This window comes from Ammospiza caudacuta, chromosome 15 (genome assembly GCF_027887145.1).
Source record: "Ammospiza caudacuta isolate bAmmCau1 chromosome 15, bAmmCau1.pri, whole genome shotgun sequence".
In the NCBI taxonomy this organism is placed as follows: domain Eukaryota; kingdom Metazoa; phylum Chordata; class Aves; order Passeriformes; family Passerellidae; genus Ammospiza; species Ammospiza caudacuta.
The window spans coordinates 18855714-18874246 of record NC_080607.1 but is presented as its reverse complement, the minus strand read 5'-3'; the positions used below and the strand labels follow the sequence as shown (position 1 = coordinate 18874246).

General features: G+C 51.0%; 1 protein-coding gene across 5 annotated transcripts in view; it reads right to left on the bottom strand.

The window, feature by feature from the left end:
* The window catches only part of RIPOR3 (RIPOR family member 3), a 40453-nt gene that overhangs the window by 13299 nt on the left and 8621 nt on the right, over positions 1 to 18533 (bottom strand). For 3 of the 5 annotated variants that reach the window (XR_009275373.1, XM_058814675.1, XM_058814674.1), the window contains exons 2-10: positions 9312 to 9440; positions 6464 to 6610; positions 4135 to 4213; positions 3732 to 3755; positions 3537 to 3590; positions 2552 to 2701; positions 1979 to 2042; positions 1574 to 1617; positions 970 to 1095 (exon numbers count right to left, since the gene is read on the bottom strand). Coding sequence is in view for 4 of the 5 variants with exons in the window: in XM_058814675.1 (XP_058670658.1) it covers positions 970 to 1095; positions 1574 to 1617; positions 1979 to 2042; positions 2552 to 2701; positions 3537 to 3590; positions 3732 to 3755; positions 4135 to 4213; positions 6464 to 6610; positions 9312 to 9412 (789 nt within the window). In the remaining variant the exon portion in view is untranslated. Of the gene's footprint in view, positions 1 to 969; positions 1096 to 1573; positions 1618 to 1978; positions 2043 to 2551; positions 2702 to 3536; positions 3591 to 3731; positions 3756 to 4134; positions 4214 to 6463; positions 6611 to 7318; positions 7342 to 9311; positions 9441 to 18533 lie in introns of those variants that run through there. The other 2 variants (XM_058814678.1, XM_058814677.1) reach the window with 2 other exon arrangements.

Below are 18533 nucleotides of genomic sequence, written 5' to 3'. Positions count from 1 at the left end.
AACCACGGCACGGAGAGGAGAGCAGCCCAGGTACACCTGCTGTGGGCCACAGCAACCCACCTGGCACAGCTCCGTGCCAAAGCTGAGAGCCACTGTCCCCACTGCAAACCCAACCCGGCACAGCCCTGTGCCACTGTCCCCATTGCAAACCCACCTGGCACAGCCCTGTGCCACTGTCCCCATTGCAAACCCACCTGGCACAGCCCTGTGCCACTGTCCCCACTGCAAACCCAACCCGGCACAGCCCTGTGCCACTGTCCCCATTGCAAACCCACCTGGCACAGCCCTGTGCCACTGTCCCCACTGCAAACCCACCTGGCACAGCCCTGTGCCACTGTCCCCATTGCAAACCCACCTGGCACAGCCCTGTGCCACTGTCCCCACTGCAAACCCAACCTGGCACAGCCCTGTGCCACTGTCCCCACTGCAAACCCACCTGGCATAGCCCTGTGCCACTGTCCCCACTGCAAACCCAACCCGGCACAGCCCTGTGCCACTGTCCCCACTGCAAACCCAACCTGGCACAGCCCTGTGCCACTGTCCCCACTGCAAACCCAACCTGGCACAGCCCTGTGCCACTGTCCCCACGAGGGACACTGACAGGAGCTGGGGACACACAGGAGCTGTGCAGCTTTTACTGATTTCAAACCTGCTCTTTGAATCATGGAGCACTGGGTGGCAAGGGCAGGAGGTGAGGAGGACATTTGTCAGTGACTTTCATCAGCAAACAAAAATCCCTGAACACAACCACATATCCCAGAGCATGGGAAAGCAGATGGACTGATACAGGTGCTAGTGCCAAAGGAAAATCAGGATTAATGGCCCTTCAGCATGGATTAACTGCCATTTTTTACATAGATAGAAAAAGAAAACTATGTAAGAATGTTGAGAAGCCCTTGGTAGCCTAGGAGGGAAGTAGCAGAAGACCTGTTAAGCCACAGCTTCCAATCCAACCATTATACACCACACCTTGATTTCAAACTTCTCGTGCAGATTGGGGATAAAAATCTTCTCTTCCTCGTCCCATGTCTGGCTGTCATCAGTCTCAATTTTGCCTCTGAGCCTCCATTTCTGGCGCCCCAGTCTCACAAACACCTGGAAACCAGAGAGGAGAGAGGATCAGCACGTTCCAGAGCATCCCTTCAGCCCCCAGGAGCAGAGCCATCCCTTGCCCACTGCACAGAGCAGAAAATGGAGCCAGGAATGGGGCAGCAGGTTTAACCCTGAAAAGCACCCAAGGCACTGGGGAGGAGCCCAGGGAGACCCTGGCTGCATTCACCTTGTGCCAAGCTCCAGGCAGCCCCTGGTGTCGGATCCCAGGGCAGCTCTGAGGCCAAGCCCTGGCACTGGGGGTTTGGTGGGCAATCCCTGGCATCGTTTAAAGGCTCCCATAGCACCCAGATCACACCCAGCCCCTCTGTGCCTGCCCAGGGCACAGTGAGTGTGCCAAAGCTCTGCTCTCCTCACAGCAGAGCCTGGCCTGTCACAGCCTGCTCCTGCTCTCCTTCCACACCTCCCAGCCCTGCCCCTGCCTCTCCCTGCAGGGAAAAGCACAAAAAGCTGTGTACTGCACCTCGTACTGGTCTCCTGGGCAGAGTCGAGCAAAGCCCACCAGCCCTGGAAAGAGAAGGAGAATCCCAGAGTTTGCAGAGCTTTACAAAGCCCCAACAGCTCTGCAATAATCCAAGTGACCCTCTGGGGAACAGCCCCTCTTGTCCCCAGCCCTGTGCAGGAGCTGCACCACCAGCCCAGCACACTCTTAAAAGGGGAAAAAAAGCATTTAATTGAGCTGGAACAGCAAGCTTGTCAGCTTTGTATTCCAATATAAGACACCATGGCAGATGTGTTCGATGGCACTGGAGCAAAACCAGAATCCTATCCAAGGTGTCTCAGTGAGTCAGACTGCTCCCCAGAAACCCCAAGCAATGAATCAGTGCAATCCCAAATCAGTGAAAGAGGAAAGGAGAAGGGACCCCACCTTTCATCTTCACATGGAACTCCCCCAGGTGCACCTCCAGGGCCCCCTCGATGAAGCACATGTCCTGCAAGAGAGGCTGCACAGTCACCAGCTCTGCAGGGCAGCTGCTGCCCCACACATGCTATTGCTTCTAAAGGACTTCATTTCTTTTTTGTTAAAGGACACACAAACATTTTCACCGGTAAAGGCAGATAAAAATAAAGTGAATGCATTGGTACAACAGAAAATCTTCCGCAGAAGAGTGGAACTCCTTGAGCTCAGCACTGTCAGCTACCCTCCATCACTGGTTTTGTAAAACTAGCACAGCTTATTCCTTCAGTTCTCATCCCACACTTACATGGAAGCCATAAGAGACCCCAGCACCAAGGGGCTTTCACACAATGTACAATGCATTTTCCACACAGTGTACAATGTATTTTCCACACAGTGTACAATGCATTTTCCACACAGTGTATTTCATTCCCACCCATTGGGTTTTTAACCCCCACCATTATCAAAAGGCAGCAGGAGCCCCCAGCACGGGTCTGTGGAGGAGCAGGCAGGTCCTGGCTGTGGGTGGGAAGGATCTCCTACCTCTGTGCACTCCTGCACGTTCCTGTAGAGCTCCACCAGGCTCTCCCTGGAGGCTTTGGTGGCAGGGGACAGCGAGAAGGCCTGTTTCATGTTGGTGGCCCCGTCCCGCAGTCTGCACTGGATGCAGTAAGCTTCATAGAGCTCCTCTACCTTTGGGACAGGGGAGAAAAGGCACTGGAGTTACCCTGGCACAGCTTCGGGAAGGAACTTCAGCAGTGTTTATGGCAAAAAACCCAACAACCAACGCCAACCCCTCTGTCAGAGCTCTGCCAACAACCAATCCAACCCCAACAACCAACCCACCCATCAACCCCAACAACCAACCCACCCATCAACCCCAACAACCAACCCACCCATCAACCCCAACTCCTCTGTCAGAGCTCTGCCAAAACCAACCCAACCCAACCCCAAGAACCAACCCCAACCCCTCTGTCAGAGCTCTGCAGGATGCTGCAGCTCCTGCATTTTAGTTTGCTCCTCGACATCCTGTGCTCTTTACAGAACACAACCAGCCCTGCTTTTCCCAGAGCAGAAGACAAGAAGCAGAGTAACCCTTTGCTCACAGGAATCCCAGAGCAGAGCCCAGGTCCCTGGGCACAGCCTGGCAGCCCTGCAGTGCTGCCTGTGCCACAGGGGAGTCTCTGGCAGCCCTGGCAGGCAGCACACACAGAAATGCCCCGTGGGAAGGGGGAGAACATGCCAGGCTTCCCAGAGCGGCATTTGCTGAACAAACTAGCAGAAAATGCACACTGGTTTCGCAGGAAAACTCAGGTTGGGCCGTGCCCAACATTCAGCCTGAATAGAGCCATTCAGGAAAATAAATAAATAAATATAAATCCCCTCCTGCTGCAAAGAGAGTGGCTACAGCCCTCAGCAAGCCCCCAGCACTCTCCCCTTCAGCTGAACTGCAATCAGAGCATTTTCCACATGGATACATCCCTTACAAAGCAGTGGGAGCCCTACAGCACACTGCATAAACCCTCACCTTGCTGATGTGAAACTCCAATTTCCTGATGTATCTCTCCACAGAGCGGATTTGCTTTTCAGGAGGGCAGAGAGAGAAAGAGATGTAAGAAGTTATTTCCCAAATGAGACATTAGGTAACACAGCAGACGAAAATCAGAGAGAAAATCACCCATTTCTCCTCTACAGCGTTCCATCCCATTCCCAACAGCCTTACCTTGTCCAGGTCGTAGTAGAAAGCCTGAAAGAGAAATGGCACAGGCTGAGGAGGAGAGCACTGGATTTGTGCCACTACTGAGACTCTCAAAGGTACTGCAAGAGTCACCAGGAGCATCCTAATTGACATTAAATTAGCATTACAAGCACTGATCAGGGAGCAGAAACAAGCAGATACAGCCCAGTAAAGAAACACGACCTGAAGGGCACTGCTGGGTACTGAAACTGAGAAATTTCAAGGTAAATTCTCACAGCTGGGACTGCCTTGCTTGGGACATTTCTGATCGTGCTGCTTTGAGGATCCCACCTCAGTGCTTTAACTGGACAGCCCTGGGACTCCCAGCTGGGAGAAAACACCTTCTCTGTGATCTTTGTTTCAGTATTTAACATTGAAAGCACCTTACCAATCTAGAGTTCCTTTTTGTGTCCTTGTGCCGCCCAGAGAGATAATCCAGCTCAGCCTGGTGTGCCTCCAGGTATTCACTGGGGAGAGAGGAAGCCACGTCAGAGCCTGGGCATTCATTAGGGATTCTTTGGGGAGCTGCTGCAGCAGGACGTTACAGGTGATGGAGGAGGAGAACACCAAATTCCAACACACAAATCACAGATGTCCCTCTCAGCTTTCCCTGGCTGCTCCTGCCTGACCCTTCCCTGTGAGGCAGCAGAAAAGTCCATCTGCTCATGGGTCCATCAGCAGAAAGGTTCATTGCTCACAGGTCCATCAGCAGAAAGGTCCATCTGCTCACAGGTCCATCAGCAGAAAGGTCCATCTGCTCATGGGTCCAGCAGCAGAAAGGTTCATTGCTCACAGGTTATCAGCAGAAAGGTTCACCTGCCCACAGTGCCTGAGGAGGATGAGGAGGAGCCCCCAGGCAGCCCCAGCTCAGAGGCAGAGCCTCTCCACACGGAGCCCTCCAAGCCCAGCTCACAAACCCTGCCCAGGTGAGGGGGCAGATGCTGCTCAGGGCTCCAGCAAACACAGCTGAGGGCTGTGTTAAGGCAATTCCTTAATCCCTTTTCCAGGATGAGGTGCATTTTGCAAGGTGTGAAGCCCTGGGTGCCAGCTGGCCTCTCCAGAGCTGCTTGCCTGCAAGGTTTGTGCCTTTGGACTTCCACAGGGCCTGAAACCTTTTCAGCTGGGGCTCCTCCAACTCTGCTTTTAATGCAGAGCAGACTTGGGTAACTTTTTCCTCCAGTGCTTAAAAGGGACCAGAATCACCTGGTAAACACTGCATTCTTAGACACAGTCTCTGAGCAGTCCAAATAACTTCATTTTAGACAGCTCCACTTCCTCACACTCGCTTTGATGCATTTTACTTTCTCTTGTTCCAAATCCAGGTCCCCCAGGACATCCCACACCTCAGCACTCAGCTGAGCTCCCAACACCTGCCCAGAAAAGCGCAGGGCAGGAGCCAAGGCTGGAGGCACAAAAGCACAAACTCACCTTTCAGAAAAGCTTCATCACTTTTAGCTTTATCATGTTAGAATTAGCAGCTTGCTGGAATGGCAGCCAGATGGTTAACAGAATAAAGAGGTATTTTCTAGAGCTATAAAGAAGCAGGCACGTAAAATATGCTCTGTACTGAAAGCTCCAGTCCCGAGTGGACTCAGCCTGCATTTGCTTAAAGCTTGGCCCCTGCTCTGCTATTTGATCCAGTTGTTTTGTGTAGGTTCCTCCAGTCAATTAGTCACCAGTCATGCTGGCAGCACTGAGCATGTGGCACTCGCTGCAGGACTGGGAACACATCCTGACCCACTTTACAGCCTCTCCTCCCCAGGCTCAGATAAATTCTCAGCTCTGCAAAAACATTTGGTTTCCTTGTTTCTTTTAAATCTAAATCCTCTATAAGACATTGGTGGGTATTTTTAGGGGGAAGACTTCATAGTCTTTTATTGGACCCAAAACGTGACACATCTGACTTTATAAAGTGTTACTACATGCATTTGATGTTCTGTGCTTAAGAAAACAAACCGTGGCCAAAATGAGCACAGTAGCAGAATGTGGAGGACAGCAGCACCACACTGCAGGGCTGCCAGGAGCTCCAGGGCTCACAAACCAGGGCAAGGTGTTTTATCTTCTGATAGCAGCTGCAGGCTGTACGTGAAGCTCCTGTGGTAACCGACCCAGAACATTCTGGGGAATCAAAAATCTGAAGTTTGCACGTGAACCTGCTTAGACCTTTGCCTTACGAGGCACCCAGACATCACAGAGTTATTTTGAACTTCAGAGTTTAATTCTATTAAGAGGCAGAGGAAAAAATAAAGAAAAAACCAAAAGACCCATCCTGACACCCTGCTAGAAGAGCTGACTCTGTAATTAGTTCAGCAATTAGCACCAGGAGAACAGAAGTGCTTGGTGAGCCAGCCTCCCTCCCCACTCTGCCTTTGCAGGGCACACCCTCACTTCCAGACCGTTTTAAATCAGCTTTTTGAGCTAAAGCAAACTGCCCACGGTTCCCTTGCAGAAGCTTTGTGCCATCACTGCCCAGGTGTGGCTGTCCCGTGCCCACCCTCAGCTGCTCCCAGGGGATGGGCAGTGTCACTGTCCCCGTAATAACCAGAGCTAACACAGCACAGAGCCCGGGGCTTGCCAGGGGACCCAGAGGGAGTGAAATCCATTTCCCAGGGCCCCAGGAGCGGGGCAGTGACCACAGGGGAGCCCCAGGGGACAGGGCACAGAGCCACACACACTTCAGCAGGGAGGGCAAATCACAATACTGAAAAAGTCCTTACTTAAGTCCTTTCTTCAAAGCTTCAAAAATTTTCTTCACCTGCAGTGGCTTTGGGTCCCAGACGAGTGCCCCCTTCTGCAGGGAGCTGTAGGCCTTGGGGGGCTTCAGGGACATCCTGGACCTCACGGAGCTCCTGCTCAGGGACTTGCTGTGGGGGGAGAAGGAAATCAGGAGAGGTGCGGAGCCCAGAGATGCTGAGGCACACAGCTCAGGTGCAGCTCTGCAATCCCAGACACACTGAGAACCTGCACGTTCCTGGGAGCACCTGGCAGGAGGAGACGGCCCAGAGCTGGCTGCGTGTGCCCATCAGGGCAGGGCAGGGCTGGGCACAGCCTGGCTCACCCCAGGGCAGCCCTGCTGAGCAGCGCAGCCCCCGACCCACCGTGCAAGCCAGGACACAAACCCGTGGCTGCCCAAGGTCTGGGCACAGCTCCCCTGAGGAGCCTTCAGCAGCTGCTGCTTCCTGCCCTGCCCTCACCATCCCTCCAAACCATGGCTCGGAGCACACTCAGCTTCCAAAACCCAGGCCCAGACTGCACACAAGATACAATTAGCAAGGGTTTTTTTCAGCATCTAACACCTAAGCTAATTACTTTTAATAGCAACTGCAAAATCAAAATTCAATATTGTTTCTACGAGAAGTCCCCCACTTTTTTATTACAGACTTTTTTGTGCCACTCTAAGGAGTTGGAACACCTTGAATCATCAGTAAGAAACACCTTTAAAGCAGAAAACGAGCTTTCTGCAAATAATTCCTGTCTGGCTTCCCTCTCTCTAAATCCTCCCCTAAGTCTGGGCTATTTTTACATTGGTTTGTTAATAATCCCTGTAAGTAAAGCCTCTAAAATAACATTACCTGCAGAGGTTTCCCATCTCCCAGGGCAGGCCACACCAGCCAGTGGCTCTCTGAAAAGCTTTCTACCTTCTCTGCAATTTCCACCCCAAATTCCACTCACCTGGGGGAACGATGAACCCATCAGGCTCAGCAGTTACCCCTGGCTGCTTTCAGTTCAGGCTTTGGCTGAGGCTGAGCAGATTATTGTGCTGCTGGTTAAAGCCAGGCCCAGCACACCTGAGAGCTGTCTCCAGTCCTATTAGAGAAACCCCTGAGTACCTGCTTTAATTATCCTCGTCCTAAATTTCCACTTAACTCCAGTTTTTAACAGCTGTTCTGCAAAAGATCTGATAAACCAGGGGTTGCCAAGCATTGCTGGATGCTTCATTTCTTCACACCACTGATTATCGTGTTTTTTTATAATGCCTTAATGGAAAGTATTAATTAACCAAACCATTTGGAGCTCAGGTTACCTACAACAAGGAACATAACTGCTAAATGAGAACCTTACATTAATATCACTTCTCTTTACTATAATAATGTGTCTTTAGGAATTCCATGCAAAGTGAGACTGTTTGAACAGGAATAACACTGGAAAGGGCAGTCTGACCAATAAGAGCAGTTGAGAGTCTCCTAGAATGCTCATTGCTTAAGATTCTTTCATGCTAAGAAGAAATAGCATCTAATTCCAAGCTCTAGAGTACTCCAATTAGCAAGATACCAAATAGAAGAGACAAGACAACTCTGTTTTGAAATTAAAAGCCCAAATTAAAATTAATTTTGAAATTAAAAACCCAAATACTCCTGGGTTTTGTTTCTTTGTGGAATTTACCTGCAGATTTTTGGAGTGCAGCCCCTAAGCTCTGGGGGTGACTTCCCTGGTACAGCAGCTCAGTCCTGCACTCAGGGCTGGGATTTCCCTCTCCCCCTTCCCTCAGCATGCCCCAGTCCCTGGAGCCCAGCTGAGCACTGATGTTAATCCCATTTCCATGCATTTCACACAAAAGTGGAGGAGCTGACATGGCCTGGAGGGCCAGTAGCTCAAGGCTGGATGTTCCCATGCTGCTTTCCCTTGTGAACCTGGTAATTTCAGGATCAGATTTCCCACTTTACAGATAACAGCAATAACATTTACTTCCTGTGGAGACCATGGTGGGGAAACACAAAATCGAGTCTGACTGAGAGACCCACGGGGAAGCTGCTGAAGGAAAGCAGAAGTACATTCAGGATGTGCAGAGGAATGTCCATGTGGGGCTGATTTGTGCTCACCCTCGGGCAGACCTTGCTCAGGGCCCTGCCAGCTCCTGCTTTTCTGTACAGTCTGAGAGAGCTTTTCTGTACAGTCCGACATTGTACAGTCTGACAGAGCTTTTCTATACAATCTGACAGAGCTTTCTCCAGCTCTTAGCTGTTGGTGTGATTTTAGATATCCAATCTTTGCTAGGGGTAACAGTAATTTTCACTTTCACCAACAAATTCATTTATTCAAATTGAAGACTCCCCAATCACACAGGGATTTCAATTTTTGCTGATATTTTACCATGCTGTGTTTACCCAAAAGTTGAATTCGGTCATGTGGTTCTCTGAAAGGATATTTCATTACCTGAGTCAGGTATTTTAGTGACACACAACAGGATGGTTTTTGAGTACAGTACACTTCCCACTACTTCTGTATGGTGCTGCTAAATGACTTCCTTTGTTGTTACTCTAGCATGCACTGGCACTCAGAGATTGTATTAATTTTCCATTTCTAGGTCACATCTTCTAAAAGCACTCAGGATCTACAGGGATTTACAGGCATTGCTAAATTCACAAAGAGCACAGGATTTTTAGTGGAAAGGCTGCATTACTCCTGCCCAAGGAGTTATGGAAAGCAGAGTGGGACCATCAGCGCGGGATGGTGCAGCAGCTCCAGCTGTCCCCATGTCCCTCGCCCCGGTGGCTGCAGTGCCAGCAGCAGGGCTCTGGCTCTGGCCCCGTGTCCCTCACCCCAGTTTCCTGCTGTGTCCCTCACCCCAGTTTCCTGCTCTGCACGGTGCTGAAGCCGGTGAAGGAGCAGCTCCTGCTGATGCCACCCCCATCCCCAGGGGACACGAAGGTGAGCTTCACTGACATGGCTCCCACTCAGCGAGCCTGCTGCCTCCTGCAACAAAGCACAAAAACACATCAGGCCAAAGCCCCTTGCCTTGGCTCTCGTGCTGCTGCCTCCTGCAACAAAGCACAAAAACACATCAGGCCAAAGCCCCTTGCCTTGGCTCTCGTGCTGCTGCCTCCTGCAACAAAGCACAAAAACACATCAGGCCAAAGCCCCTTGCCTTGGCTCTCGTGCTGCTGCAAGCGCTGAGCTGCGGGGAAGTGGAAAGTCAAAACAACACACAGCAGAATAAATTGGGAAAAAAGGCTTGTCTGCAATTCACGTTTCCTGTGTTGCCATCCACGGTACAATTAATAAAGGATTGAATGGTCTAAAATGAAATCTCTCGTGCCCTCTTCAATTTCTGATTGATTTTACAAACTCACTATGCAAAAGCCAGAATAGCCTCCATTCAGAGGCTCTCTGAATTTCTGACCCTTTAAAACTCCTGTAATTGTCCCGGTGCTTCAGGAGTGGGGCCAGCCCGTGCATTTCCAAACCAGGGTGGATGCCAGAACCACTCTTAGGCTGCAGACTCAGCTGGGTCCCAAAAGCAGCTCCCTGCATCTGTGCAGAGCCCCCTGCACTCAGTGCTGGGATTGGCTGCGTGGTGCTTCAGCCCAAGGCAGAAGTCTGGTTCCAACAGTAAATTCCAGGTTCATGCTCCTCCTCTGGCAGGGCTTCCCTTGGATTGCTCTCTTGTTTTCCATCAGTCAAACTCCTCTGCTTTGTGGAGAATTGTGTTTTCTGCCATATGTCTCCAGAATCCAAGGCCCAATATAAGTAACAGACACATCCTTCAAAGCAGCTGTAGAAAATCACCCAGACAGTTCATATACAGAAAATTTCCCTTCCTTTCCCCCTCAGGCTGGTGTAATGTAAACACCCCGAGTGAGTAAATCTGGGTATAACAAAAAGCTGGAGGATGTGTTTGGAGGGAGAAGGACAAACTCCAAGGAGGACTCTGAATGCTGCACGCAGAGGTTTGTCCCATATCACAGGATGTGCTCTGGAGGGATCAGGATCCATCACTCATCATCCAACACTGGATCCATCAGAGAGGGTTGTGGGGAGCAGCTCTGCCCTTGTGTGCCCTGATCCCTGTGCCATGGCTGCATCGGGCTCCATCACTCACCATCCAACACTGAGTTCTGGGGAGCAGCTCTGCCCTTGTGTGCCTCAGAGCCTCAGGAGGATGCACAGAAATCTGTCACACAGAATTCAGGTGCCTCTCCCCACCCTGAATCCAACCACACAGCTCTTCTGTTGCCTTGCTTTGAGAAGATCCCCCTTATAGCCTCCATCAGAGCTCAGACTTGCATCAGATCCCAGCTGAAGTTTCACAACATTTTCCGTGCTTCCCTCTGGATCTGAGATGTTTGTAAGCCTGTGAACTGTCACCCCATCAAAAGGATCATTAGCCTGAAGAAAGCATGCAACTTACTGAAAAATGGAATTGCATAACAAGCTGCTAAAGGAAGAAATAAAGGGAATAGCCTTGTGGTTATTGACCACATCCCTCATCAAGGCTAAGCCAGATTCCCAGGATCTATTTTTCAGCTCTTTGACCTGGGAAACTCAGTTCATGGCTGTAAGGGAGGAGGAAAGTGCAGGAGCAGCTGCTGTGGAGCCACCATGGCTCTGAAAGCCTTTGGAGCACAGAGATATGGAGCAAACACAACCAGGCAGACCCCTGGCGGGGAACAGAATGGGGACAATCACGAGAAAACTCCTGAAGTAAAACCTGTGGCACTGAGCTCTGGATGCGAAGGACTGTGGGAAATGTAGAGACCCCAAAACTCTGAAATTGCCCAACCTGCCCGGAGCTGATCGTGTGTGTGCATGTCCCAGCGTCACTCTGCATTGCCAGGAGCTGCACTGTGCCATGCAGCACCAGCCAGAGATGCCCTGGCCCTCCCATGGCACGGCCAAGGTCGTGTCAGCCCCTCTGGGGCCGTTCCTGTGACTGCCCAAAGCTCAGTCCCCACTGCCCTGCCCTGCTCTAAGGCGCTGCCCCTCTCAGCAGAGCCCACCGGCACAGCTCCCACTCCTGAGAATGAGGAGAATTAAATAAAGCACCACTCAAGGGTTATCACCTCAAAACCACGCCAGCAAAGCCAGTGCCTCTCAATACACACTTACACACGGATTTTTTTGTGGTCACCTAGAAATCTCACAGCTCGTTTCACACTCCTGAGCAGAGCACCATAAGGTGGATGTCAATAAAAGATTTTATTTGTAAGGAAGACTTATAAATGCAGTTGTTTAAACAGAGGCTTTGCTAGCTGGAGTGTCTGTATAAAAGTGCTGAGCTACACAAGTGCCCCTGAGAAGAAGCATCTGGTCCCATCTCAGACTGTGCCCTCCCTTTAGGGCAGAAATAAATCAGAAAAGGGCCCTGACAAAGCTCAGCTCAAATCTGCCTCCACCCTGGAACCTCTGCTGTGCAGGCCAGAGGGTCCAGGTCCCATAGAACAGGATTGTGCCTGGGGAGCAGAGGCACATCCTCCCCTTCATGTTCCCCAGGAGCAGGAGCGTGGATGGGGCAGAGAGCCAGGGGTGCACAGCAGGGCACAGGACAGGAGGTGCTGCCAGGGACAGCTGGAGCCCCAACTGCTGGAGGAGCCTTGGGGTCTGGGCAAGGGCAGCTGTGAGCCCTGGGCACCCTCCCACTGCCAGGGACTCTGACTGGGGGCTTTAATTCATGGCATCTGTACGATTCGGGGCTCAGGAATGGATCTCTCAGCCAAAACTGGATTTTCCAGATTGAATGGGCAGGTTTGTTTGGGCCTGGCTCGGTGCTCTGTTTGCCAAGGCAGATCCTGGTGTGCCAGCTCTGGTGTGACCCAGGCAGGCTGGGGCTCCCTGGGCAGCCAGGACACACAGACAGGACACACAGACACACAGGACACACAGGACACACAGGCAGGACACACAGACAGGACAAACAGACACACAGGACACACAGGACACACAGGCAGGACACACAGACAGGACACACAGGACACACAGACAGGACACACAGAGAGGACACACAGACAGGACACACAGGACACACAGGCAGGACACACAGACACACAGGACACACAGGACACACAGACAGGACACACAGCCAGGACACACAGACACACAGGACACACAGGACACACAGGCAGGACACACAGACACACAGGACACACAGACAGGACACACAGACAGGACACACAGGACACACAGACAGGACACACAGGACACACAGGCAGGACACACAGACACACAGGACACACAGGACACACAGGACTCACAGACAGGACACACAGACAGGACACACAGACACACAGGACACACAGACAGGACACACAGAGAGGACACACAGCCAGGACACACAGCCAGGACACACAGACACACAGACAGGACACACAGGACACACACACAGGACACACACACAGGACACACAGGACACACAGGACACACACACACAGGACACACAGGACACACAGGACACACAGGACACACAGGACACACACACAGGACACACAGACACAGGACACACAGGACACACACACAGGACACACAGACACAGGACACACAGGACACACAGACACAGGACACACAGGACACACAGGACACACACACACAGGACACACAGGACACACAGGACACACAGGACACACAGGACACACACACACAGGACACACAGGACACACAGGACACACAGGACACACACACACAGGACACACAGGACACACAGGACACACAGGACACACAGGACACACAGGACACACACACAGGACACACACACAGGACACACAGGACACACAGGACACACACACACAGGACACACAGGACACACAGGACACACAGGACACACACACAGGACACACAGACACAGGACACACAGGACACACAGGACACACACACACAGGACACACAGGACACACAGACTGCACCTCCTGCTGCCCCCCTGAGCCCAACGACCCTCACCTTCCACAAACTGCATCATGCTGTCTGTTTGTGCTTATGGATAAACTTTTCCAGCCCTACTCTCATCTTTAATTGTTTCTGGGCACAATGGTTTAACAATTGCATGAGGAAAATATGAGTCACCACTTGCAAAACGTTTCTGCTCGTGTTTTGGGCTTTGAGTGGCCATGATTTGGTGTCAGCCTCTCAGAGAGTCCACTGGGTGACCTACAGTTTGTGATGCTCCAGCTGGCAGTGGGCAGTGGGTAGGGGACACTTTCTGCTGGCTCCTTCTGCACAAACTGCCCCAGCTCTGCTGCCCTGGCAGCCTGGGCACCCTCCAGAGCTCCCCATGGGCACCCTGCTCTTCCCTGGCACCACAAAAGCCAGGCTGAAATCAAATTATTGTCTCTGTAGAAAATAACAATATCAATATGCAATAACACTATCGATATACAATAACAATATCAATGTACAATAACAATATCAATATCAATATACAACAACAATATAGATATACAATAACAATATAAATACACAATAACAATATCAATATACAACAATATAGATATACAATAACAATATAAATATACAATAACAATATCAATATACAATAACAATATAGATATACAATAACCATATCAATAACAATTCCTACAGACACCAGCTGTTCATGGCTCCAGAGGCTGAGGCTCACCTGTGTGACTGGGGACACACAGGACAAATTGTGACAATTTGCCTCCCACTGCCTGCTCAAACCTTCTCCTCCTGCCTTTAGGCCCCTGTTATTTTTGTGCGTAATTTCATTTGTAAATATTGCACTCGCTTTGCTTGGAAGGACAAGAGAGCAATTTTATCTTTGAGCTGTGGGAAGCAAACAGAGTTGATTTCATTCTGTACTATCACAACGTGATGGTTAATTCAGAATGTGGGAAGCCCAACAGTTTATTGGAGGGGCTGGAGCCTTCCTGCTGCAATCTGGGCTCACATTGGTGCCCATCAGGAGAGCACAGCAGAGCACATGGGTTTGTTGCAGAGCTGCCACTGGAATTGATGCCTTTTACATCATGGTTTTATGAAATTCACTCCATGGCAGCCACACAAAGGGGACACTGGGCTGTGCTGGTTCTGCACCACCTCTGCTGGAACCCAGCTTGGACTGCCCAGAGCCAAAACCAGCAGAGATTGAGTGCATGGACATTGAGGGCCTTCAGAGACCTTCCCTGACTCCAGGGATGGGCTGTGATTCCAAATAATCCTCAGCTGTTTCAAAAAAAGCCACTCAAGGCTGCTAGGTTCCCATTCTGCTCCCCTGAATTTGTTATAAATCCTAACAGAAGAACAGCTTTGCTGCTGGAAGTGCATCAGGATCAGGGTTTAGCTGGAAGGAACACACTGCAGTGGGTGAAAACACAGCCCCAGCATGATTACACCAAAAGCTTTAGCTCTGAGACTGGCTTTGCAGGCTGGGCTGTGTTTGCCTGCATCACATTGATGTAATCACAGTTATTTCCCGTCTTGCTTGTTTCAAACCACAGGGACAGAGGATTTACCTGCCCCTCCTGGGTGCTATCACAGCTGACAATGGCATTTCTCTTTTGTGATTCTGATAAAGGGAAAATCAGATTTCCACCCTGGAACAGAACCCTGTGAGAGCCTCGGGGTGCTCCAGGCCTGACCCCTGAGGGTTCTGTGGTTCCAGTCCTGCCTTGGACGTGGCACTGCCGGGCACGTGGGGCACCCAGAGCAGGGGTGGGAGGTGAGAGGGGCTGAGCAGCCCCGGGGTGTGATGGAGCAGCACCCAGTGACCCCTGGGCTGAATCCCCTGGAAAACACACCCAGAGTTCAGCCCCTGCTCCCCAGCATTCCTCAGCAGAACCACTGACCTCGGGAGCAATGTCTGCTGTGCTGCATAAACATTCCACATTTATCACTCAGACCCCTTACACTTCAAGTGGTTTTGTTCAGCTGTTGGACAAACATTCTATTTATACCGCTATGGGCAGAGCTAAGAAGAAGTTATCCTTCAAAAGAAGCAAAGTCATTTGAACTGGGGAGACACACAGCACCCTTGGGACAGGAGGGAGCCAGCAGCTTCCACCCATTCAGCAGGATCCCTGCTGGGTTAAGACTGAGCAATATGAGCAATTACAGACCAGTTTTGCCCCAGATGGAAGCTTTTGTTCCCCTGTGTAGCTGCTCATGTTCCACAGAACTTCTTGACCTGAGCCTGTTTAACTCAGATCATGAGTTGGGCCCTTTAGTCTGCACCAAACTTACATCTGTCACGTCCTGTTTGGAAAATATCAAATGATTCAGGAACACAATCCCCACTCTCATGGGCACTTCAGGCTCTTGAGAGCCTGTTCAACTGATTTTTAATAAGAATTACACCCAGAGCTTGCATTGTTTAGAAAGACAGGACTTCACTGTGTAACTAGTTTTGGTACTTCTGCAAATTTCACCTATGCAGATCCAGCTCTTGAATATACATTTAAATACTTGTTTAAATACTTTCCTCCTAGCCATACTTGAGCCATTGAAAGAGATCAGATAAAGAGCTTTGATCCAAGTTATTGCTTTGCTCATCAGGCCCTCCCAGAGCTCCCTGCCAGCTGCTGGAAATGGCACTCTGGAGCCCAGCAATGAATTTCAATATCACAGGCAGAGCTCTCAGACAGCTCGTCCCATGCTGGAGGTCAGGTCCATGGCCCCATTCTGGGGGCTCTTTGAACACAGGACTCCAATTTCAAGCGCAGGGCGAGCAGCTTTTCAGGGCTGCACCCCAAATGTTCCTGTGTTTGCAATCACTTTCCATCCCAGCCCTCAGCTCCAGGTTCTGCTCTCAGTGTGCACACCCAGAGGAATTAATCAGCCATTTATCCCAGATTCCCAGCAGAATGCAGCAGCAGGACTTGGCCTGCCCCAGTTACTGACCTGGCAATGGTTTTCCAAGGCACGGTGGCCCCTGGGTGCCTCCAGCAGCAGCTGCCAGGGAGCCCTGGGGCAGCTCAGCACGGCTCACCCATGGGCAGTGCCCTCTTCCTCGTGGAAATGGGGTTCTGGGGGTCCCAGCTGGCAGGGAGCCCCAGTGTGGGGCTCAGGAAAGCTGCAGGGAGTGCTCAAAACCCAGAGCTGTGCATCACAGCATCTGGTGCTTCTGAAGTGGGCCAAGCCCGGTGTCATTCACCTGTCTGACCAGGAGCACTGTCCCTTTACAGGAACTGAACCGCCCAGCCCGTTCCTGTGGCCAACATGGTTTATTCCCATAAATGTTACCAAGATCGTCTTGTGCCACAGAAATAAAGAAGTTGCTAAGTTAGGATCAGCATCCCAAAGAACACTGGAAACAGAGGAATAGTATATAAAATTTCGTAGAAGAGATAAATAGAAGGGACAAAAGGTTTATGCTTTGAAGCCAAATATTTACTTGTGGGAAAACGCAAGAGTCTGAATGGATGTGGGTATATCTGTATTTTCCCTTCACTTCTTACCAGTTCCTAATGCACACGCTCTGACATTCATGGCCCACATTTCTTACACCGTTGCTCTCTGCTTTTATTTGGTTTGGGCTTGTTTTTAATGAGGTGAACTTTGCACAGCCCAGCTCTAGCGCCTATAAAATCTGAAATGGCCAGATTTGGTGGTTTTTCTGTGGAGAGAAAAAGCCCCCATGCTAACCACAGTGCTGTGCTTGGAACCAGATGTTCACCCCCTTAAACTGAGCTAATGAGGACAGAGGATGGTCAGGAAAACTGTCTGGGTCCTGCCCGTGGAGTTATGGAAAGAGTGCTGCAAAGCTGATGGTTCAACAGATGGGAAAGGGAGGAGGATGGGAATTCCAGGAGGAAAATCTGCAGTGCTGCACTTGCACACACAGCCCTGCTCAGCCCAAAACCATTTCCACACCCCTTAGCCCATGCAAGACCCCAGGTGGAGTGGGATCCCCAGGGATGGAGCTGCTCTGACCCTGCTGGATCCAGCACAGACCCCAGGGATGGATTGGAGCTGCTCTGACCCTGCTGGATCCAGCACAGACCCCAGGGCTGGATTGGAGCTGCTCTGACCCTGCTGGATCCAGCACAGACCCCAGGGCTGGATTGGAGCTGCTCTGACCCTGCTGAGCCCAGCACAGACCCCAGGGCTGGATTGGAGCTGCTCTGACCCTGCTGGATCCAGCACAGACCCCAGGGCTGGATTGGAGCTGCTCTGACCCTGCTGAGCCCAGCACAGACCCCAGGGCTGGATTGGAGCTGCTCTGACCCTGCTGGATCCAGCACAGACCCCAGGGATGGATTGGAGCTGCTCTGACCCTGCTGGATCCAGCACAGACCCCAGGGCTGGATTGGAGCTGCTCTGACCCTGCTGAGCCCAGCACAGACCCCAGGGCTGGATTGGAGCTGCTCTGACCCTGCTGGATCCAGCACAGACCCCAGGGCTGGATTGGAGCTGCTCTGACCCTGCTGGATCCAGCACAGACCCCAGGGCTGGCTCTGCTCCCCTTTGCATTCAGCAGCTCCAAAGGGTCCCCAAACTGCTCCTCCCAAGACTTCTGTAAAACCTAAAGCACACCAATTCTTGAGGATCAGACACTGTGAAAGCCATAACTTCTGCTAGAAATCCGACTGAACAAGAGCATTTGTAAACTAACTTTGCCCACCAGTGTGTGTTTGAAATATCCAGTCCCCTGCTGCTGGCTCAGAGAGAGATAAGGTTTTAGGGCCATCCCTTCTCTGCCCTCAGAAACACTGGGAGCATTGCCATCACTTCAGAGATGATCAACGAGACCTTGGAGGTCATGGCTTGGCACTCAGGCTGGAAAAATGCATAAGTGTGGCTTTTTTTCTTTTTTAGAAAAGCTGCATCAGATTCTCCCTCTGGTGCCAAGCCTAAGCTCCTTTAAAGCAATGATTCCTGATTTGTTTTCATGTGCTCTCCACCAGTCCTTTCCCTGCAGTGTGGAGCAGGTCCCTTGCACTGAAGGAATCTTCTGCTGAATAAAGTCTTGTGAGACACAGTCATTACATGCAGAGGAAACTGGGTTTAGTGGGGCCCTGGTTCCCCTGGGAACTCCCATAATATAAATTATTAATAATAAAAATAAATATTGGCTAGCTTGAACTTCTCTTCATTCCCTTGGAGCTTATTTTTGTGATGGAA